The sequence below is a fragment of the Salmo trutta genome, unplaced genomic scaffold (genome assembly GCF_901001165.1).
Source record: "Salmo trutta unplaced genomic scaffold, fSalTru1.1, whole genome shotgun sequence".
Classification (NCBI taxonomy): Eukaryota; Metazoa; Chordata; class Actinopteri; order Salmoniformes; family Salmonidae; genus Salmo; species Salmo trutta.
This window is the reverse complement of record NW_021822766.1, coordinates 6,284-31,067: the sequence shown is the minus strand read 5'-3', so window position 1 is coordinate 31,067 and position 24,784 is coordinate 6,284. Positions and strand designations below refer to the sequence as shown.

General features: G+C 52.3%; 1 protein-coding gene across 1 annotated transcript; it reads left to right on the top strand.

The window, feature by feature from the left end:
- The first annotated feature begins 2,984 nt into the window (after window positions 1-2,984).
- wdr12 (WD repeat domain 12) lies at window positions 2,985-24,381 on the top strand. The gene is made up of 13 exons (XM_029745262.1): window positions 2,985-3,145; window positions 3,515-3,609; window positions 6,659-6,753; window positions 7,747-7,853; window positions 8,300-8,415; window positions 8,863-9,017; window positions 10,956-11,001; window positions 12,179-12,264; window positions 16,435-16,575; window positions 20,364-20,469; window positions 21,764-21,896; window positions 22,871-22,943; window positions 24,242-24,381. The coding sequence occupies exons 1-13, from the start codon at window positions 3,105-3,107 to the stop codon at window positions 24,317-24,319; spliced, it is 1,272 nt and encodes a 423-aa protein (XP_029601122.1). The 5' UTR covers window positions 2,985-3,104; the 3' UTR covers window positions 24,320-24,381.
- The last annotated feature ends 403 nt before the right edge of the window (window positions 24,382-24,784 follow it).

The window sequence follows — 24,784 nt, the reverse complement described above, 5'->3', positions numbered from 1 at the left end:
TGGGGGTGCGTTCATCTTCTAACCAAAGATTTCTCTTCACGGGATACAGTGAAATGCTGACTTGCAAACTTCCCTCAACAGTACAATACCCATGATAAAAAATATACACAAATAGCTAAGTAATAAAGTAGTTCAAACTATTTTTTGTTATGATTGGAAATATCTGCATTATAAGACTATACAGAATAAAGTATGAAATGTGTTAAAGTCATGTACTGGTAACATGGGCCTCACAAGCACCTGTCTGGATGTAATAGATTCTCTCAATCACTTACAAGCATCTTTTTGGAAAATTTTTATCGATTTTCAAAACAGAGTCCACAAGGCACACAACTTTTGAAAAACAGTAAATGTATTTTGAAAATGTAGTTGTCTTTTAAACACATAAAAACATTCATAAAAAAGATATATTATACAGTCGAAATTGCAAATACATTGATCAAAATAACACAACTGCCTGCAGAAATATGAACACATCTCTACTGATCCCTGGAGTGCAACAGCAGACAGAACAGGAAGTTGGTCTCTTTAAAACCCCAGTACATCCATACATGTTCTTTGCCGTCACTAAATCATGATGATCAACTATCCAAAGGTGCAGAATTATGGGCAATTACTCTCCTTTTATGCAGATTTCACTAAACTATTTCATAGGCTGCTGCCAACATTGAGACCTAATCACTGGCCACTTTAATAAATGGATCACTAATCACTTAAACAATGCCATTTTAAATAATGCCACTTTAATAATGTTTACATATCTTACATTACTCATATAATTTATACCATCTATTGCACCTTGCCAATGTCGCTCGGCCATCGCTCATCCATATATTTATATGGACATAATCTCATTCACCCCTTTAGATGTGTGTGTATACGATAGTTGTTGGGGAATTGTTAGATTAATTGTTAGATGTGTGTGTATACGGTAGCTGTTGGGGAATTGTTAGATTACTTGTTAGATATTACTGCACTGTCCTAACTAGAAACACAAGCACTTCGCTACACTCACATTAACATCTGCTAACCATGTGTATGTGACCAATACAATTTGATTTTGATTTAAAGCTCTTTAATTTTTTTGATAAACTAGCCCAGAGCCATTCTTAGACAGCCTGTGGTTAAGAACAATGCAGTGTGAAAAGGCCTTTTAACATGCATTGCTGGCTATCGTAGCGTCTATAATGTACTGAAACCGCAGGGAACAGGTCTCGAACCCTCGACCTTCAAGCCCGAAGTCCGGCGCACAAAAGCAAGTTCGAGCGGCAGAGTCGATTTCCGCGTTTATAAACCCAGGTTCGTTACAATATAATACGGTCTATAGCCAGAACATTACCCTGAATATGCTAAGGTAATGTGGTTATCATAGCGTCTGTAATATACGGTCTATAGCCAGAACATTACCCTGAATATGCTAAGGTAATGTGGTTATCATAGCGTCTATAATATACGGTCTATAGCCAGAACATTACCCTGAATATGCTAAGGTAATGTGGTTATCATAGCGTTTGTAATATACGGTCTATAGCCAGAACATTACCCTGAATATGCTAAGGTAATGTGGTTATCATAGCGTCTATAATATACGGTCTATAGCCAGAACATTACCCTGAATATGCTAAGGTAATGTGGTTATCATAGCGTCTGTAATATACGGTCTATAGCCAGAACATTACCCTGAATATGCTAAGGTAATGTGGTTATCATAGCGTCTATAATATACGGTCTATAGCCAGAACATTTCCCTGAATATGCTAAGGTAATGTGGTTATCATAGCGTCTATAATATACGGTCTAAAGCCAGAACATTACCCTGAATATGCTAAGGTAATGTGGTTATCATAGCGTCTATAATATACGGTCTATAGCCAGAACATTACCCTGAATATGCTAAGGTAATGTGGTTATCATAGCGTCTGTAATATACGGTCTATAGCCAGAACATTTCCCTGAATATGCTAAGGTAATGTGGTTATCATAGCGTCTGTAATATACGGTCTATAGCCAGAACATTACCCTGAATATGCTAAGGTAATGTGGTTATCATAGCGTCTATAATATACGGTCTATAGCCAGAACATTACCCTGAATATGCTAAGTTAATGTGGTTATCATAGCGTCTATAATATACGGTCTATAGCCAGAACATTACCCTGAATATGCTAAGGTAATGTGGTTATCATAGCGTCTATAATATACGGTCTATAGCCAGAACATTACCCTGAATATGCTAAGGTAATGTGGTTATCATAGCGTCTGTAATATACGGTCTAAAGCCAGAACATTACCCTGAATATGCTAAGGTAATGTGGTTATCATAGCGTCTATAATATACGGTCTATAGCCAGAACATTACCCTGAATATGCTAAGGTAATGTGGTTATCATAGCGTCTATAATATACGGTCTATAGCCAGAACATTACCCTGAATATGCTAAGGTAATGTGGTTATCATAGCGTCTATAATATACGGTCTATAGCCAGAACATTACCCTGAATATGCTAAGGTAATGTGGTTATCATAGCGTCTGTAATATACGGTCTATAGCCAGAACATTTCCCTGAATATGCTAAGGTAATGTGGTTATCATAGCGTCTGTAATATACGGTCTATAGCCAGAACATTACCCTGAATATGCTAAGGTAATGTGGTTATCATAGCGTCTATAATATACGGTCTATAGCCAGAACATTACCCTGAATATGCTAAGGTAATGTGGTTATCATAGCGTCTATAATATACGGTCTATAGCCAGAACATTACCCTGAATATGCTAAGGTAATGTGGTTATCATAGCGTCTATAATATACGGTCTATAGCCAGAACATTACCCTGAATATGCTAAGGTAATGTGGTGCTCGATGGCTGCTTTCAGGACAAAAAACGATTAGAAGTAAAAGCCTATTTTTGTTGTTGTCTCCAGACATCACTAGAGGAGTAGGGAAAAGTGATCGACTTTTCCGTGATCCACTAACATGTCTCCACATGTGACGGAGACGCGCTGATTCTGACCCACATGGCATGACGTCCTGCTTGATGTGGACAGCAACGAGGAACAGTCTGGGAAACACTTTTATACACTTACTACTCAACAACAGACATGTCTCAGTTACAAACAAGGTTCTTTACGGACAACAAAAAGTAAGTATTTGTTGGTGAATTGTAAAGCTAGCCGCTAGCTAGTTAGCTGGCTCGTTAGGGAGCTAAGTTGCTAGCGAGCATGAAGGAGAAGTCTATGGGAGTGTTAGCCATGCTGTTGGTAACCGGAATCATATTGGATCCTTAGCAGGCCACTTGCATTAAGGTGCTTTGATAATGTGGATTTATTGAACTTAGTGTGGGTTAACCTGACCAGGGAAGATTGTACATATAAATCCTATGGGTTGCTATGTTTACTAGCCTAGCTGATAACTACAAGTTCGAAGTTAGCTAGCCCACTATCTATTTGTCTATAAGCAGTGGTCATGTTAAATGATTGCTATAGCATAACCTACCGACGTCGTCCCTCAGATATTCCGTAGATGACGTCCCATTCTCCATCCCTGCTGCCTCAGAGGTGCAGGAACTCAGCAACGTCATCAACAAGCTGCTGGAAGCAAAGAACGGTGAGAATAGATGTCAGAATGGTGCTTTTCCATTGGTTCTTCATTGGGGTTTAATGGCGGTTGGCATCCAGTATAATGATGCCTTACAGCCACCAACTGTAGTTACCTTTTATCTATTCCAACCGGGCCTTCTGAGGACCTGGCTGACTGTCTCCCCTGTTACTACGCTGGAGGCTGACTGTCTCCCCTGTTACTACGCTGGAGGCTGACTGTCTCCCCTGTTACTACGCTGGAGGCTGACTGTCTCCCCTGTTACTACGCTGGAGGCTGACTGTCTCCCCCAGCTACTACGCTGGAGGCTGACTGTCTCCCCAGCTACTACGCTGGAGGCTGAGGCTGACTGTCTCCCCAGCTACTACGCTGGAGGCTGACTGTCTCCCCTGTTACTACGCTGGAGGCTGACTGTCTCCCCTGTTACTACGCTGGAGGCTGACTGTCTCCCCAGCTACTACGCTGGAGGCTGACTGTCTCCCCAGCTAATACGCTGGAGGCTGACTGTCTCCCCTGTTACTACGCTGGAGGCTGACTGTCTCCCCTGTTACTACGCTGGAGGCTGACTGTCTCCCCAGCTACTACGCTGGAGGCTGACTGTCTCCCCAGCTACTACGCTGGAGGCTGACTGTCTCCCCAGCTACTACGCTGGAGGCTGACTGTCTCCCCAGCTACTACGCTGGAGGCTGACTGTCTCCCCAGTTACTACGCTGGAGGCTGACTGTCTCCCCAGCTACTACGCTGGAGGCTGACTGTCTCCCCAGCTACTACGCTGGAGGCTGACTGTCTCCCCAGCTACTACGCTGGAGGCTGACTGTCTCCCCAGCTACTACGCTGGAGGCTGACTGTCTCCCCGGCTACTACGCTGGAGGCTTGACTGACTCCCCCGCTACTACGCCGGAGGCTTGACTGACTCCCCGGTTACTACGCCGGAGGCTTGACTGCCTCCCCGGCTACGACGCCGGAGGCTTGACTGCCTCCCCGGCTACGACGCCGGAGGCTTGACTGCCTCCCCGGCTACGACGCTGGAGGCTTGTCCTCCTGACGGCTTCACTAAATGAATCAGGGCCAAACTCTCCTCCCTCCAGCCACCACATAGCACAGCATCAGGGCCAGACTCTCCACCCTCCAGCCACTTCATAGCACAGCATCAGGGCCAGACTCTCCTCCCTCCAGCCACCTCATAGCACAGCATCAGGGCCAGACTCTCCACCCTCCAGCCACTTCATAGCACAGCATCAGGGCCAGACTCTCCTCCCTCCAGCCACCTCATAGCACAGCATCAGGGCCAGACTCTCCTCCCTCCAGCCACCACATAGCACAGCATCAGGGCCAGACTCTCCTCCCTCCAGCCACCACATAGCACAGCATCAGGGCCAGACTCTCCTCCCTCCAGCCACCTCATAGCACAGCATCAGGGCCAGACTCTCCTCCCTCCAGCCACCTCATAGCACAGCATCAGGGCCAGACTCTCCTCCCTCCAGCCACTATATAGCACAGCATCAGGGCCAGACTCTCCTCCCTCCAGCCACCTCATAGCACAGCATCAGGGCCAGACTCTCCTCCCTCCAGCCACCTCATAGCACAGCATCAGGGCCAGACTCTCCTCCCTCCAGCCACAATATAGCACAGCATCAGGGCCAGACTCTCCTCCCTCCAGCCACCTCATGGCACAGCATCAGGGCCAGACTCTCCTCCCTCCAGCCACCTCATGGCACAGCATCAGGGCCAGACTCTCCTCCCTCCAGCCACCTCATAGCACAGCATCAGGGCCAGACTCTCCTCCCTCCAGCCACCACAAAGCACAGCATCAGGGCCAGACTCTCCTCCCTCCAGCCACCTCATAGCACAGCATCAGGGCCAGACTCTCCTCCCTCCAGCCACTACATCTATCAGAGGAGGTTGGTGGCACCTTAATTGGGGAGGACGGACTCATGCTAATGGCTGGAGTGGAATGGTATGAAACACAATGGTTTCCATGGTTGATGCCGTTCCATTGGCTCCGTTCCGGATGTTATTATGAGCCGTCCTCCCCTCAGCAGCCTCCACTGACATCAATCATAATGAATCCACTTCATGCTACCTTGACTGACTGCAGCTTTCCTAGCTTCCTCTCCACCCGCCCCGATACCACAGACGGACCATACAAAACCCTCAGGAGACATCTGAGCCCCCCAGGTCTATAGGAAGACGTGTGTCCACACTCAGGAGACATCTGAGCCCCAGGTCTATAGGAAGACGTGTGTCCACACTCAGGAGACATCTGAGCCCCAGGTCTATAGGAAGACGTGTGTCCACACTCAGGAGACATCTGAGCCCCCCAGGTCTATAGGAAGACGTGTGTCCACACTCAGGAGACATCTGAGCCCCCCAGGTCTATAGGAAGACGTGTGTCCACACTCAGGAGACATCTGAGCCCCCCAGGTCTATAGGAAGACGTGTGTCCACACTCAGGAGACATCTGAGCCCCCCAGGTCTATAGGAAGACATATGTCCACACTCAGGAGACATCTGAGCCCCCCAGGTCTATAGGAAGACATATGTCCACACTCAGGAGACATCTGAGAGCCCCAGGTCTATAGGAAGACGTGTGTCTACACTCAGGAGACATCTGATAGCCCCAGGTCTATAGGAAGACGTGTGTCCACACTCAGGAGACATCTGAGAGCCCCAGGTCTATAGGAAGACGTCTGTCTACACTCAGGAGACATCTGAGCCCCAGGTCTATAGGAAGACGTGTGTCCACACTCAGGAGACATCTGAGCCCCCCAGGTCTATAGGAAGACGTCTGTCTACACTCAGGAGACATCTGAGCCCCAGGTCTATAGGAAGACGTGTGTCCACACTCAGGAGACCAATATTCCATGTCCACCTGCTGCCGATATCCACTCCATGTCTTATATTGCCTTTTGTCACATTACACACACTGTTTGTCCTTGTAACTATTATTCTCCAATTGAATTATTTCAGGACTGGTGCTGTCTTGGTTTGGCCTAGATCACTGATGAATGTATTAGCATCATATTGAGTGTCTCATCTTTGTGCTTTGTTGTTGTAGGGTCTCACAGCCAGATTGAGTTTGACTTCCTGGTGCAAGGTCAGTTCCTGCGGACATCGTTGTCAAATCACATGGAGGCTGAAGGCATCTCAACGGTGAGTAGGACCTCTGGACAGTAGGAGGACCTCTGAACAGTAGGAGGACCTCTGGACAGTAGGGTTTACTAGGAGGACCTCTGGACAGTAGGGTTTACTAGTAGGACCTCTGGACAGTAGGAGGACCTCTGGACAGTAGGGTTTACTAGGAGGACCTCTGGACAGTAGGGTTTACTAGGAGGACCTCTGGACAGTAGTAGGACCTCTGGACAGTAGGGTTTACTAGGAGGACCTCTGGACAGTAGAGTTTACTAGGAGGACCTCTGGACAGTAGAGTTTACTAGGAGGACCTCTGGACAGTAGGGTTTACTAGGAGGACCTCTGGACAGTAGGGTTTACTAGTAGGACCTCTGGACAGTAGGAGGACCTCTGGACAGTAGGGTTTACTAGGAGGACCTCTGGACAGTAGAGTTTACTAGGAGGACCTCTGGACAGTAGAGTTTACTAGGAGGACCTCTGGACAGTAGGAGGACCTCTGGACAGTAGGAGGACCTCTGGACAGTAGGAGGACCTCTGGACAGTAGGGTTTACTAGGAGGACCTCTGGACAGTAGGGTTTACTTGGAGGACCTCTGGACAGTAGGGTTTACTAGGAGGACCTCTGGACAGTAGGAGGACCTCTGGACAGTAGGGTTTACTAGGAGGACCTCTGGACAGTAGGGTTTACTAGGAGGACTTCTGGACAGTAGGAGGACCTCTGGACAGTAGGGTTTACTAGGAGGACCTCTGGACAGTAGGGTTTACTAGGAAGACCTCTGGACAGTAGGGTTTACTAGGAGGACCTCTGGACAGTAGGAGGACCTCTGGACAGTAGGGTTTACTAGGAGGACCTCTGGACAGTAGGAGGACCTCTGGACAGTAGGAGGACCTCTGGACAGTAGGAGGACCTCTGGACAGTAGAGTTTACTAGGAGGACCTCTGGACAGTAGGGTTTACTAGGAGCCTGCTCAGTATGCCAATATGACTGGAAGCGTGTTTTGACTGTGTGTTACAGGAAGATGTGGTGGAGATAGAGTATGTGGAGAGGTTCACCGCTCCACAACCAGAGGAGTGTATGATGCATGATGACTGGATCAGTTCAGTGGAGGCAGACTCTGAATGGTAAGAGACCCTAACCCAGAGACCCTAACCCAGAGACCCTAACCCAGACTCTGAATGGTAAGAGACCCTAACCCAGAGACCCTAACCCAGAGACCCTAACCCAGACTCTGAATGGTAAGAGACCCTAACCCAGAGACCCTAACCCAGAGACCCTAACCCAGAGACCCTAACCCAGACTCTGAATGGTAAGAGACCCTAACCCAGAGACCCTAACCCAGACTCTGAATGGTAAGAGACCCTAACCCAGAGACCCTAACCCAGAGACCCTAACCCAGACTCTGAATGGTAAGAGACCCTAACCCAGAGACCCTAACCCAGACTCTGAATGGTAAGAGACCCTAACCCAGAGACCCTAACCCAGAGACCCTAACCCAGACTCTGAATGGCAGATCCCCTAACCCAGAGACCCTAACCCAGAGACCCTATTTTAATGATGTCTGCTTCAGGATCCTGACGGGTTCCTATGATAAGACGGCCAAGATCTGGTCTCTGGAGGGCAAGGCTGTGATGACGGTGGCTGGACACACGGACGTGGTGAAGGACGTGGCCTGGGTCAAGAGAGGTGAGGGGGAGGGTCTGGGTCACCAGGAGCTGATTTCCTGGTGTTTTTACCATTTTTTAAAATTATTTTTTAAGTTGGGGGGCCAAATAAAATCACCCACGGGCCAAATTCAGCCTGAGGGCCGCCCGTTGGGGAACCCTGGTCTAGATGGTCTCATCCTGACACCCCTATGTTTGTCTAGATGGCCTCATCCTCCTATGTTTGTCTAGATGGTCTCATCCTGACACCCCTATGTTTGTCTAGATGGTCTCATCCTGACACCCCTATGTTTGTCTAGATGGTCTCATCCTGACACCCCTATGTTTGTCTAGATGGTCTCATCCTGACACCCCTATGTTTGCCTAGATGGTCTCATCCTGACACCCCTATGTTTGTCTAGATGGTCTCATCCTGACACCCCTATGTTTGCCTAGATGGTCTCATCCTGACACCCCTATGTTTGTCTAGATGGCCTGACCTCCCTGCTGCTCACGGCCTCTCTGGACCAAACCATTCTGCTGTGGGAGTGGAACTCTGAGAGGAACAAGCTGAAAGCTAGACACTGTTGCCGTGGACACGCTGGGAGCGTTGACACTATCGCCACGGATCCCACACGCACTAAGGTGAGAGGAGGGGGGGAGAAGACTGGGGGGGAGGAGAAGACTGGGGGGAGGAGAAGACGGGGGGAGAAGAAGGAGAAGACTGGGGGGGGAGAAGAAGGAGAAGACTGGGGGTGGGAGAAGAAGGAGAAGACTGAGGGTGGGAGAAGAAGAAGACTGGGGGGCTGGGAGAAGGAGAAGACTGGGGGGCTGGGAGAAGGAGAAGGCTGGGGGGCTGGGAGAAGACTGGGGGGCTGGGAGAAGGAGATGGCTGGGGGGCTGGGAGAAGACTGGGGGGCTGGGAGAAGGAGAAGACTGGGGGGCTGGGAGAAGACTGGGGGTGGGAGACGGAGAAGACTGGGGGGCTGGGAGAAGGAGAAGACTGGGGGGCTGGGAGAAGGAGAAGACTGGGGGGCTGGGAGAAGACTGGGGGGCTGGGAGAAGGAGAAGACTGGGGGGCTGGGAGAAGACTGGGGGGCTGGGAGAAGACTGGGGGGCTGGGAGAAGACTGGGGGGCTGGGAGAAGACTGGGGGGCTGGGAGAAGACTGGGGGGCTGGAGAAGACTGGGGGGCTGGGAGAAGGAGGAGAAGACTGGGGGGCTGGGAGAAGGAGGAGAAGACTGGGGGGCTGGGAGAAGGAGGAGAAGACTGGGGGGCTGGGAGAAGAAGGAGGAGACTGGGGGGCTGGGAGAAGAAGGAGGAGACTGGGGGGCTGGGAGAAGGAGGAGAAGACTAGGGGGCTGGGAGAAGGAGGAGAAGACTAGGGGGCTGGGAGAAGGAGGAGAAGACTGGAGGGCTGGGAGAAGGAGGAGAATACGGGGGCTGGGAGAAGGAGGAGAAGACTGGGGTGCTGGGAGAAGGAGGAGAAGACTGGGGGGCTGGGAGAAGGAGGAGAAGACTGGGGGGCTGGGAGAAGGAGGAGAAGACTGGGGGGCTGGGAGAAGAAGGAGAAGACTGGGGGGCTGGGAGAAGAAGGAGAAGACTGGGGGGCTGGGAGAAGAAGGAGAAGACTGGGGGGCTGGGAGAAGGAGGAGAAGACTGGGGGGCTGGGAGAAGGAGGAGAAGACTGGGGGGCTGGGAGAAGGAGGAGAAGACTGGGGGGCTGGGAGAAGGAGGAGAAGACTGGGGGGCTGGGAGAAGGAGGAGAAGACTGGGGGGCTGGGAGAAGACTGGGGGCTGGGAGAAGACTGGGGGCTGGGAGAAGAAGGAGAAGACTGGGGGGAAGAAGGAGAAGATTGGGGGGAAGAAGGAGAAGATTGGGGGGGAGAAGGAGAAGACTGGGGGGGAAGAAGGAGAAGACTGGGGGGCTGGGAGAAGACTGGGGGGGAGAAGAAGGAGAAGACTGGGGGAGAAGGAGAAGACTGGGGGGAGGGAAGAAGGAGAAGACTGGGGGGAGGGAAGAAGGAGAAGACTGGGGGGAGGGAAGAAGGAGAAGACTGGGGGGAGGGAAGAAGAAGAGTGGGGGGAGGGAAGAAGAAGAGTGGGGGGAGGGAAGAAGGAGAAGAGTGGGGGGAGGGAAGAAGGAGAAGACTGGGGGGAGGGAAGAAGGAGAAGACGGGGGGGAGGGAAGAAGGAGAAGACTGGGGGGAGGGAAGAAGAAGAGTGGGGGGAGGGAAGAAGGAGAAGAGTGGGGGGAGGGAAGAAGGAGAAGACTGGGGGGAGGGAAGAAGGAGAAGACGGGGGGAGAAGGAGAAGACGGGGGGAAGGGAGAAGACGTGGGGGGGAGAGGAGAGAAGGAGAATACTGGGGGGAGGGGAGATGGAGAAGACTGGGGGGGAGGGGAGGTGGAGAAGACTGGGGGGAGGGGAGGTGGAGAAGACTGGGGGTGGGGAAGAGGAGAAGACTGGGGGTGGGAGAAGGAGAAGACTGGGGGTGGGGAAGAGAAGAAGACTGGGGGATATGCAGTTGTCAACATCGATGCTCAGGAACTAATAGATGTATTTGTGTCTACCTTCCTCTCAGTTCTGCAGTGGTTCCTGGGACAAGATGCTGAAGATCTGGTCAGCAGGTACAGTCCTATTGGACAACCTCTGGGTTTTTTGGGATGATAATGGAGTTAGATTAGTTTACAGCTCCATGTACAGTTGAAGTCGAAGTTTACATACACTGAGGTTGGAGTCATTAAAACTCGTTTTTCAACCACTCCACAAATTTCTTGTTAACAAACTATAGTTTTGGAAAGTCGGTTAGGACATCTACTTTGTGCATGACACAAGTAATTTTTCCAACAAATGTTTACAGACAGATTATTTCACTTATAATTCCCTGTATCACAATTCCAGTGGGTGGGAAGTTTACATACACTAAGTTGACTGTCTTTAAACAGCTTGGATAACTCCAGAAAATGATGTCATGGCTTTAGAAGCTTCTGATAGGCTAGTTGACATAATTTAAGTCAATTGGAGGTGTACTTGTGGATGCATTTCAAGGCCTACCTTCAAACTCAGTGCCTCTTTGCTTGACATCATGGGAAAATCAAAAGAAATCAGCCAAGACCTCAGAAAAAAAATTGTAGACCTCCACAAGTCTGGTTCAACCTTGGGAGCAGTTTACAAATGCCTGAAGGTACAACGTTAATCTGTACAAACAATAGTACGCAAGTATAAACACCATGGGACCACGCAGCCGTCATACCGCTCAGGAAGGAGACGCGTTCTGTCTCCTAGAGATGAACGTACTTTGGTGTGAAAAGTGCAAATCAATCCCAGAACAACAGCAAAGGACCTTGTGAAGATGCTGGAGGAAACAGGTACAAAAGTATCTATATCCTCAACGCTGCCAAATACTAAATGAGTGTATGTAAACTTCTGACCCACTGGGAATGTGATGAAAGAAATAAAAGCTGAAATAAAACATTCTCTCTACTATTATTCTGACATTTCACATTCTTAAAATAAAGTGGTGATCCTAACTGACCTAAAACAGGGAATTTTTACTGAGATTAAATGTCAGGAATTGTGAAAAACTGAGTTGAAATGTATTTGTCTCAGGTGTATGCAAACTTCCGACTTCAACTATATCTATAGTGTCTATAGTATCTATAATATCCATAGTGTCCATAGTATCTATAGTGTCTATAGTATCCATAGTATCTATAGTGTCCACAGCGTCCACAGTGTCCACAGTGTCCATGTTAACTATGTGTCTCCTGTGTTTCCCTGCTAACTGTTCTGTTGTCCTGCCAGTGGCCACAGAGGAAGAGGAGGAGGAAGAGGAGCCTCCCAGCAGACCCAGAAAGAAACAGAAGACTGAACAGCTGGGACTGACCAGGGTGAGGAGAGCAGCCTAACCCAGACTGACCAGGGTGAGGAGAGCAGCCTAACCCAGACTAACCCAGACTGACCAGCTGGGACTGACCAGGGTGAGGAGAGCAGCCTAACCCAGACTGACCAGGGTGAGGAGAGCAGCCTAACCCAGACTGAACAGCTGGGACTGACCAGGGTGAGGAGAGCAGCCTAACCCAGACTAACCCAGACTGAACAGCTGGGACTGACCAGGGTGAGGAGAGCAGCCTGACCCAGACTAACCCAGACTGACCAGGGTGAGGAGAGTAGCCTGACCCAGACTAACCCAGACTGAACAGCTGGGACTGACCAGGGTGAGGAGAGCAGCCTGACCCAGACTGACCCAGACTGACCCAGACTAACCCAGACTGACCAGCTGGGACTGACCAGGGTGAGGAGAGCAGCCTGACCCAGACTAACCCAGACTGACCAGGGTGAGGAGAGCAGCCTGACCCAGACTAACCCAGACTGAACAGCTGGGACTGACCAGGGTGAGGAGAGCAGCCTGACCCAGACTAACCCAGACTGACCAGGGTGAGGAGAGTAGCCTGACCCAGACTAACCCAGACTGAACAGCTGGGACTGACCAGGGTGAGGAGAGCAGCCTGACCCAGACTAACCCAGACTGACCAGGGTGAGGAGAGCAGACTAACCCAGACTGACCAGGGTGAGGAGAGCAGCCTGACCCAGACTGACCCAGACTAACCCAGACTGACCAGGGTGAGGAGAGCAGCCTGACCCAGGCTGAACAGCTGGGACTGACCAGGGTAAGGAGAGAAGCCTGACCCAGACTAACCCAGACTGACCAGGGTGAGGAGAGCAGCCTGACCCAGACTAACCCAGACTGACCAGGGTGAGGAGAGCAGCCTAACCCAGACTGACCCAGACTGACCAGGGTGAGGAGAGCAGCCTGACCCAGACTAACCCAGACTGACCAGGGTGAGGAGAGCAGCCTGACCCAGACTAACCCAGACTGACCAGGGTGAGGAGAGCAGCCTGACCCAGACTGACCCAGACTGACCAGGGTAAGGAGAGCAGCCTGACCCAGACTGACCCAGACTGACCAGGGTGAGGAGAGCAGCCTAACCCAGCCTAACCCAGACTGACCAAGGTGAGGAGAGCAGCCTGACCCAGACTAACCCAGACTAACCCAGACTGACCAGGGTGAGGAGAGCAGCCTGACCCAGACTGACCCAGACTGACCAGGGTGAGGAGAGCAGCCTGACCCAGACTGACCCAGACTAACCCAGACTGACCAGGGTGAGGAGAGCAGCCTAACCCAGACTAACCCAGACTGACCAGGGTGAGGAGAGCAGCCTGACCCAGACTAACCCAGACTGACCCAGACTGACCAGGGTGAGGAGAGCAGACTGACCCAGACTGACCCAGACTAACCCAGACTGACCAGGGTGAGGAGAGCAGCCTGACCCAGACTGACCCAGACTGACCAGGGTGAGGAGAGCAGCCTGACCCAGACTGACCCAGACTAACCCAGACTGACCAGGGTGAGGAGAGCAGCCTAACCCAGACTAACCCAGACTGACCAGGGTGAGGAGAGCAGCCTGACCCAGACTAACCCAGACTGACCCAGACTGACCAGGGTGAGGAGAGCAGACTGACCCAGACTGACCCAGACTAACCCAGACTGACCAGGGTGAGGAGAGCAGCCTGACCCAGACTGACCCAGACTAACCCAGACTGACCCGGGTGAGGAGAGCAGCCTGACCCAGACTGACCCAGACTGACCAGGGTGAGGAGAGCAGCCTAACCCTTACATTAACCCAGACTAACCCAGACTGACCAGGGTGAGGAGAGCAGCCTGACCCAGACTGACCCAGACTAACCCAGACTAACCCAGACTGACCAGGGTGAGGAGAGCAGCCTGACCAAGACTGACCCAGACTAACCCAGACTGACCCAGACTGACCAGGGTGAGGAGAGCAGCCTGACCCAGACTAACCCAGACTGACCAGGGTGAGGAGTGTTTGTTCTATGTGGTGTTGAACTGGGTCTTCAGACATGTTTGTAATGTTCACCCTTCGCGGTGTTATCCAGGGTTAAGGGGGGGATCCCTCGCGGTGTCATCCAGGGTTAGGGGGGGGGGGATCCCTCGCGGTGTCATCCAGGGTTAGTGGGGGGGATCCCTCGCGGTGTCATCCAGGGTTAGGGGGGGATCCCTCGCGGTGTCATCCAGGGTTAGTGGGGGGATCCCTCGCGGTGTCATCCAGGGTTAGGGGGGGATCCCTCGCGGTGTCATCCAGGGTTAGGGGGGGGATCCCTCGCGGTGTCATCCAGGGTTAGGGGGGGATCCCTCGTGGTGTCATCCAGGGTTAGGGGGGGATCCCTCGCGGTGTCATCCAGGGTTAGGGGGGGATCCCTCGCGGTGTCATCCAGGGTTAGGGGGGGATCCCTCGCGGTGTCATCCAGGGTTAGGGGGGGGATCCCTCGCGGTGTCATCCAGGGTTAGGGGGGGATCCCTCGCGGTGTCATCCAGGGTTAGGGGGGGATCCCTCGCGGTGTCATCCAGGGTTAGGGGGGGATCCCTCGCGGTGTCATCCAGGGTTAGGGGGGGATCCCTCGCGGTGTCATCCAGGGTTAGGGGGGGATCCCTCGCGGTGTCATCCAGGGTTAGGGGGGGATCCCTCGCGGTGTCATCCAGGGTTAGGGGGGGGATCCCTCGCGGTGTCATCCAGGGTTAGGGGGGTGGATCCCTCGCGGTGTCATCCAGGGTTAGGGGGGTGGATCCCTCGCGGTGTCATCCAGGGTTAGGGGGGTGGATCCCTCGCGGTGTCATCCAGGGTTGGGGGGTGGATCCCTAACGGTGTCATCCAGGGTTAGGGGGGGGGGATCCCTAGCGGTGTCATCCAGGGTTAGGGGGGGGGATCCCTCGCGGTGTCATCCAGGGTTAGGGGGGGATCCCTCGCGGTGTCATCCAGGGTTAGGGGGGGATCCCTCGCGGTGTCATCCAGGGTTAGGGGGGGATCCCTCGCGGTGTCATCCAGGGTTAGGGGGGGATCCCTCGCGGTGTCATCCAGGGTTAGGGGGGGATCCCTCGCGGTGTCATCCAGGGTTAGGGGGGGATCCCTCGCGGTGTCATCCAGGGTTAGGGGGGGATCCCTCGCGGTGTCATCCAGGGTTAGGGGGGGATCCCTCGCGGTGTCATCCAGGGTTAGGGGGGGATCCCTCGCGGTGTCATCCAGGGTTAGGGGGGGATCCCTCGCGGTGTCATCCAGGGTTAGGGGGGGATCCCTCGCGGTGTCATCCAGGGTTAGGGGGGGATCCCTCGCGGTGTCATCCAGGGTTAGGGGGGGATCCCTCGCGGTGTCATCCAGGGTTAGGGGGGGATCCCTCGCGGTGTCATCCAGGGTTAGGGGGGGGATCCCTCGCGGTGTCATCCAGGGTTAGGGGGGGGATCCCTCGCGGTGTCATCCAGGGTTAGGGGGGGGGATCCCTCGCGGTGTCATCCAGGGTTAGGGGGGGGGATCCCTCGCGGTGTCATCCAGGGTTAGGGGGGGATCCCTCGCGGTGTCATCCAGGGTTAGGGGGGGGATCCCTCGCGGTGTCATCATAGTATTAATCATCTTAACCAAACCCCATATACTACCCATCATCAGTTACATAATACAGTCTATCACAGTGCCATCCGTTTTGTCACCAAAGCCCCATATACTACCCACCACTGCAACCTGTAAATAGCCCATCTGTAAATAGCCCACCCAACTACCTCATCCCCATACTGTATTTATGTATTTATCTTGCTCCTTTGCACCCCAGTATCTCTACTTGCACATTCATCTTGTGGACGTCTATCACTCCAGTGTTTAATTGCTATATTGTAATTACTTCGTCACCATGGCCTATTTAATGCCTTAACTCCCGTATCTTACCTCATTTACACATGCTGTATATAGACTGTTTTTTACTGTATTATTGACTGTATGTTTGTTTATTCCGTGTGTAACTCTGTTGTTGTATGTGTCATACTGCTTTGCTTTATCTTGGCCAGGTCGCAGTTGTAATTGAGAACTTGCTCTCAACGGGCCTACCTGGTTAAATAAAGGACTTGTTCTCAACTGGCCTACCTGGTTAAATAAAGGACTTGTTCTCAACTAGCCTACCTGGTTAAATAAAAAAATTAAAAAATCTTCCTCTTCTAGACACCCCTCATGACATTGTCTGGTCACAACGAGGCGGTGTCGTCTGTCCTCTGGTTGGACAGCGAGGAGATCTGCAGTGCATCCTGGGACCACACCATCCGCCTCTGGGACGCCGAGACCGGAAGCGTGAAGACCTCACTGGTGAGAGACTCTAACCCTAGACCTCACTGGTGAGAGACTCTAACCCTAGACCACACTGGTGAGAGACTCTAACCCTAGACCTCACTGGTGAGAGACTCTAACCCTAGACCTCACTGGTGAGAGACTCTAACCCTAGACCTCACTGGTGAGAGACTCTAACCCTAGACCACACTGGTGAGAGACTCCCTAGACCACACTGGTGAGAGACTCCCTAGACCACACTGGTGAGAGACTCCCTAGACCACACTGGTGAGAGACTCTAACCCTAGACCACACTGGTGAGAGACTCTAACCCTAGACCACACTGGTGAGAGACTCTATCCCTAGACCTCACTGGTGAGAGACTCCCTAGACCACACTGGTGAGAGACTCTATCCCTAGACCTCACTGGTGAGAGACTCTAACCCTAGACCACACTGGTGAGAGACTCTATCCCTAGACCTCACTGGTGAGAGACTCTATCCCTAGACCACACTGGTGAGAGACTCTATCCCTAGACCTCACTGGTGAGAGACTCTAACCCTAGACCTCACTGGTGAGAGACTCTAACCCTAGACCTCACTGGTGAGAGACTCTAACCCTAGACCTCACTGGTGAGAGACTCTAACCCTAGACCTCACTGGTGAGAGACTCTAACCCTAGACCTCACTGGTGAGAGACTCTAACCCTAGACCTCACTGGTGAGAGACTCTAACCCTAGACCTCACTGGTGAGAGACTCTAACCCTAGACCTCACTGGTGAGAGACTCTAACCCTAGACCTCACTGGTGAGAGACTCTAACCCTAGACCTCACTGGTGAGAGACTCTAACCCTAGACCACACTGGTGAGAGACTCTAACCCTAGACCTCACTGGTGAGAGACTCTAACCCTAGACCTCACTGGTGAGAGACTCTAACCCTAGACCTCACTGGTGAGAGACTCTATCCCTAGACCTCACTGGTGAGAGACTCTAACCCGAGACCTCACTGGTGAGAGACTCCCTAGACCACACTGGTGAGAGACTCCCTAGACCTCACTGGTGAGAGACTCTAACCCTAGACCACACTGGTGAGAGACTCTAACCCTAGACCACACTGGTGAGAGACTCTAACCCTAGACCTCACTGGTGAGAGACTCTAACCCTAGACCACATTGGTGAGAGACTCTAACCCTAGACCTCACTGGTGAGAGACTCTATCCCTAGACCTCACTGGTGAGAGACTCTATCCCTAGACCTCACTGGTGAGAGACTCTAACCCTAGACCTCACTGGTGAGAGACTCTATCCCTAGACCTCACTGGTGAGAGACTCTATCCCTAGACCTCACTGGTGAGAGACTCTAACCCTAGACCTCACTGGTGAGAGACTCTATCCCTAGACCACATTGGTGAGAGACTCTAACCCTAGACCTCACTGGTGAGAGACTCTATCCCTAGACCTCACTGGTGAGAGACTCTAACCCTAGACCTCACTGGTGAGAGACTCTATCCCTAGACCTCACTGGTGAGAGACTCTATCCATAGACCTCACTGGTGAGAGACTCCCTAGACCTCACTGGTGAGAGACTCCCTAGACCTCACTGGTGAGAGACTCCCTAGACCTCACTGGTGAGAGACTCTAACCCTAGACCTCACTGGTGAGAGACTCTAACCCTAGACCTCACTGGTGAGAGACTCTAACCCTAGACCTCACTGGTGAGAGACTCTAACCCTAGACCTCACTGGTGAGAGACTCCCTAGACCTCACTGGTGAGAGACTCCCTAGACCACACTGGTGAGAGACTCTAACCCTAGACCACACTGGTGAGAGACTCTAACCCTAGACCACACTGGTGAGAGACTCTAACCCTAGACCACACTGGTGAGAGACTCTAACCCTAGACCACACTGGTGAGAGACTCCCTAGACCACACTGGTGAGAGACTCTAACCCTAGACCTCACTGGTGAGAGACTCTAACCCTAGAGCTCACTGGTGAGAGACTCCCTAGACCTCACTGGTGAGAGACTCTAACCCTAGACCTCACTGGTGAGAGACTCTAACCCTAGACCACACTGGTGAGAGACTCCCTAGACCTCACTGGTGAGAGACTCTAACCCTAGACCACACTGGTGAGAGACTCCCTAGACCTCACTGGTGAGAGACTCTAACCCTAGACCACACTGGTGAGAGACTCTATCCCTAGACCTCACTGGTGAGAGACTCTAACCCTAGACCACACTGGTGAGAGACTCTATCCCTAGACCTCACTGGTGAGAGACTCTAACCCTAGACCTCACTGGTGAGAGACTCTATCCCTAGACCTCACTGGTGAGAGACTCTAACCCTAGACCTCACTGGTGAGAGACTCTAACCCTAGACCACACTGGTGAGAGACTCTAACCCTAGACCTCACTAGTGAGAGACTCTATCCCTAGACCTCACTGGTGAGAGACTCTATCCCTAGACCTCACTGGTGAGAGACTCTAACCCTAGACCTCACTGGTGAGAGACTCCCTAGACCTCACTGGTGAGAGACTCTAACCCTAGACCTCACTGGTGAGAGACTCTAACGTTAGACCTCACTGGTGAGAGACTCCCTAGACCTCACTGGTGAGAGACTCCCTAGACCTCACTGGTGAGAGACTCCCTAGACCTCACTGGTGAGAGACTCCCTAGACCTCACTGGTGAGAGACTCCCTAGACCTCACTGGTGAGAGACTCCCTAGACCTCACTGGTGAGAGACTCTATCCCTAGACCACACTGGTGAGAGACTCCCTAGACCTCACTGGTGAGAGACTCTAACCCTAGACCTCACTGGTGAGAGACTCTAACCCTAGACCACACTGGTGAGAGGCTCTAACCCTAGACCACACTGGTGAGAGACTCTAACCCTAGACCTCACTGGTGAGAGACTCCCTAGACCTCACTGGCGAGAGACTCTAACCCTAGACCTCACTGGCGAGAGACTCTAACCCTAGACCACACTGGTGAGAGACTCTAACCCTAGACCTCACTGGTGAGAGACTCTAACCCTAGACCTCACTGGTGAGAGACTCTAACCCTAGACCTCACTGGTGAGAGACTCTAACCCTAGACCTCACTGGTGAGAGACTCTAACCCTAGACCTCACTGGTGAGAGACTCTAACCCTAGACCTCACTGGTGAGAGACTCTAACCCTAGACCTCACTGGTGAGAGACTCTAACCCTAGACCTCACTGGTGAGAGACTCCCTAGACCTCACTGGTGAGAGACTCCCTAGACCTCACTGGTGAGAGACTCCCTAGACCTCACTGGTGAGAGACTCCCTAGACCTCACTGGTGAGAGACTCCCTAGACCTCACTGGTGAGAGACTCCCTAGACCTCACTGGTGAGAGACTCCCTAGACCTCACTGGTGAGAGACTCCCTAGACCTCACTGGTGAGAGACTCTATCCCTAGACCTCACTGGTGAGAGACTCTATCCCTAGACCTCACTGGTGAGAGACTCTATCCCTAGACCTCACTGGTGAGAGACTCTAACCCTAGACCTCACTGGTGAGAGACTCTAACCCTAGACCACACTGGTGAGAGACTCTAACCCTAGACCACACTGGTGAGAGACTCTAACCCTAGACCACACTGGCGAGAGAGACTATCCCTAGACCTCACTGGTGAGACACTCTAACCCTAGACCTCACTGGTGAGAGACTCTAACCCTAGACCACACTGGTGAGAGACTCTATCCCTAGACCTCACTGGTGAGACACTCTAACCCTAGACCACACCCCTCACAACCTCTTAGTTGATGACTGATTGGTTAATCTCTCCTTCTCTTCTTGTCTATAGACGGGCAGTAAGGTGTTCAACAACATCTCCTACTCTCCACTGTGTCGTCGCCTGGCCTCTGGCAGCACTGACAGACACGTCCGGCTGTGGGACCCTCGCTCCAAAGGTCACAACTAAATCAAACTTCATTTAAACATCTCCGTGCACTTTCCAATGTACATTAGAACATCCCTCTTACGTGAGTGTATTTGTGTTTATTATGGATCCCCATTAGTTCCTGCCAAGGCAGCAGCTACTCTTCCTGGGGTTTATTATGGATCCCCATTAGTTCCTGTCAAGGCAGCAGCTACTCTTCCTGGGGTTTATTGTGGATCCCCATTAGTTCCTGCCAAGGCAGCAGCTACTCTTCCTGGGGTTTATTATGGATCCCCATTAGTTCCTGCCAAGGCAGCAGCTACTCTTCCTGGGGTTTATTATGGATCCCCATTAGTTCCTGTCAAGGCAGCAGCTACTCTTCCTGGGGTTTATTATGGATCCCCATTAGTTCCTGCCAAGGCAGCAGCTACTCTTCCTGGGGTTTATTATGGATCCCCATTAGTTCCTGCAATGGCAGCAGCTACTCTTCCTGGGGTCCAGCAACATTAAGGCAGTTATATACAATTTTAAAAATTACATGACATTACATTTCATAACACTTTTTGCACCATATTGTGTTCCCTCAGACCACTACTACCACACATCTACAATACATTTAGTGTGTTACCTCAGACCACTACTACCACATATCTACAATACATTTAGTGTGTTCCCTCAGACCACTACTCTACTACCACATATCTACAATACATTTAGTGTGTTCCCTCAGACCACTACTCTACTACCACATATCTACAATACATTTAGTGTGTTCCCTCAGACCACTACTACCACACATCTACAATACATTTAGTGTGTTACCTCAGACCACTACTACCACACATCTACAATACATTTAGTGTGTTACCTCAGGCCACATATCTACAATACATTTAGTGTGTTACCTCAGGCCACATATCTACAATACATTTAGTGTGTTACCTCAGGCCACATATCTACAATACAGCACCCGTGTGTGTATGTGTATTATTGCGTGTGTTATCGTGTGTTTCTCTTCACAGTCCCTGCTGTTCCATAAGGTGTGTATTTATCTGTGTGTGTGTGTGTAGACGGGTCCCTGGTGTTCCATAAGGTGTGTATTTATCTGTGTGTGTGTGTGTGTAGACGGGTCCCTGCTGTTCCATAAGGTGTGTATTTATCTGTGTGTGTAGACGGGTCCCTGCTGTTCCATAAGGTGTGTATTTATCTGTGTGTGTGTGTGTAGACGGGTCCCTGGTGTTCCATAAGGTGTGTATTTATCTGTGTGTGTGTGTGTAGACGGGTCCCTGCTGTTCCATAAGGTGTGTATTTATCTGTGTGTGTAGACGGGTCGCTGGTGTTGCTGTCTCTGACCTCTCACAGCGGCTGGGTCACAGCGGTGAAGTGGGCTCCTTCCCATGAGCACCAACTGGTGTCTGGTTCCCTCGACAACCTGGTCAAACTCTGGGACACCAGGAGGTTTGTATGCTGTAGAGGTTAGAGGATGGGAGGTGTTAAGGTAGAGACTGGGGTGGTAGGGGCTAGAGGCTGGGGTGGTAGGGGCTAGAGGCTGGGGTGGTAGGGGCTAGAGGCTGGGGGGGTAGGGGCTAGAGGCTGGGGGGGTAGGGGCTAGAGGCTGGGGGGGTAGGGGCTAGAGGCTGGGGGGGTAGGGGCTAGAGGCTGGGGGGGTAGGGGCTAGAGGCTGGGGGGGTAGGGGCTAGAGGCTGGGGTGGTAGGATCTAGAGGCTGGGGTGGTAGGGGATAGAGGCTGGGGTGGTAGGATCTAGAGGCTTGGGTGGTAGAGGCTAGAGGCTGGGGGGTAGGGGCTAGAGGCTGGAGGGTAGGGGCTAGAGGCTGGGGGGGGTAGGGGTTAGAGGCTGGGGGGGTAGGGGTTAGAGGCTGGGGGGGTAGGGGTTAGAGGCTGGGGGGGTAGGGCCTAGAGGCTGGGGTGGAAGGATCTAGAGGCTGGGGTGGTAGGATCTAGAGGCTGGGGTGGTAGGGGCTAGAGGCTGGGGTGGTAGGGGCTAGAGGCTGGGGTGGTAGGGGTTAGAGGCTGGGGTGGTAGTGGATAGAGGCTGTAGGGGTTAAGGTAGAGGCCGGGGTGCTTTGGGTTAGGGGCCGGGGTGCTTTGGGTTAGGGGCCGGGGTGCTATGGGTTAGGGGCCGGGGTGCTATGGTTTAGAGGCCGGGGGGGTAGGGGTTAGAGGCCGGGGGGGTAGGGGCTAGAGTGGTAGTGGATAGAGGCTGTAGGGGTTAGAGGATGGGAGGTGTTAAGGTAGAGGCCGGGGTGCTATGGTTTAGAGGCCGGGGTGCTATGGGTTAGGGGCCGGGGAGGGTTAGAGGCCGGGGGGTTAGAGGTCGGGGGGGTTAGAGGACGGGGGGGTTAGAGTCCGGGGGGGTAGAGTCTGGTGTGGTAGGGGTTCTAGTGTTTACAAAAGTGTGTTTGTGTTCCAGCTGCAAGGCCCCTTTGTATGATGTGTCTGCCCATGAGGACAAGGTGCTCTGTGTGGACTGGACTGACAGCAGGGTGAGACACCAGCACACATCTAGCCTGTATTAACCTGGAGACACCAACACACATCTAGCCTGTATTAACCTGGAGACACCAACACACATCTAGCCTGTATTAACCTGGAGACACCAGCACACATCTAGCCTGTATTAACCTGGAGACACCAACACACATCTAGCCTGTATTAACCTGGAGACACCAGCACACATCTAGCCTGTATTAACCTGGAGACACCAACACACATCTAGCCTGTATTAACCTGGAGACACCAACACACATCTAGCCTGTATTAACCTGGAGAGACACCAGCACACATCTAGCCTGTATTAACCTGGAGACACCAACACACATCTAGCCTGTATTAACCTGGAGACACCAGCACACATCTAGCCTGTATGAACCTGGAGACACCAACACACATCTAGCCTGTATTAACCTGGAGAGACACCAGCACACATCTAGCCTGTATTAACCTGGAGAGACACCAGCACACATCTAGCCTGTATTAACCTGGAGACACCAACACACATCTGGCCTGTATTAACCTGGAGAGACACCAACACACATCTAGCCTGTATTAACCTGGAGAGACACCAACACACATCTAGCCTGTATTAACCTGGAGAGACACCAACACACATCTAGCCTGTATTAACCTGGAGAGACACCAACACACATCTAGCCTGTATTAACCTGGAGAGACACCAACACACATCTAGCCTGTATTAACCTGGAGAGACCAACACACATCTAGCCTGTATTAACCTGGAGAGACACCAGCACACATCTAGCCTGTATTAACCTGGAGACACCAACACACATCTAGCCTGTATTAACCTGGAGACACCAACACACATCTAGCCTGTATTAACCTGGAGAGACACCAGCACACATCTAGCCTGTATTAACCTGGAGAGACACCAGCACACATCTAGCCTGTATTAACCTGGAGACACCAGCACACATCTAGCCTGTATTAACCTGGAGACACCAGCACACATCTAGCCTGTATTAACCTGGAGAGACACCAACACACATCTAGCCTGTATTAACCTGGAGACACCAACACACATCTAGCCTGTATTAACCTGGAGACACCAACACACATCTAGCCTGTATTAACCTGGAGACACCAACACACATCTAGCCTGTATTAACCTGGAGACACCAACACACATCTAGCCTGTATTAACCTGGAGACACCAACACACATCTAGCCTGTATTAACCTGTTCCCTCTGTCTCTTCCAACTGTTGTACCTCCTCTCCTCCTCTCCTCTCCTCCTCGTCTCCTCTCTTCCTCTCCTTTTGCAGTTGATGTTGAGTGGTGGAGCTGACAACAAGCTGTACACATACAGATACACAGCCTGCGAGACAGATGCTGGAGCGTAGATGAGACGGAGGGGAGACGGAGGGGAGACGGAGGGGAGACGGACGGGGAGACGGACGGGGAGACGGACGGGGAGACGGACGGGGAGACGGACGGGGAGACGGACGGGGAGACGGAGGGGAGACGGACGGGGAGACGGACGGGGAGACGGAGGGGAGACGGACGGGGAGACGGAGGGGAGACGGACGGGGAGACGGAGGGGAGACGGAGGGGAGACGGAGGGGAGACGGGGGGGAGACGGAGGGGAGACGGAGGGGAGACGGGAGGGGGGAGGGGAGACGGGAGGGAAGACGGACGGGGAGACCGGAGGGGAGACGGACGAGGAGACGGACGAGGGAGACGGACGGGGGAGACGGAGGGGAGACGGACGGGGAGACGGACGGGGAGACGGACGGGGAGACGGACGGGAGACGGACGGGGAGACGGGGGGGAGACGGGGGGGAGACGGAGGGGAGACGGGAGACGGG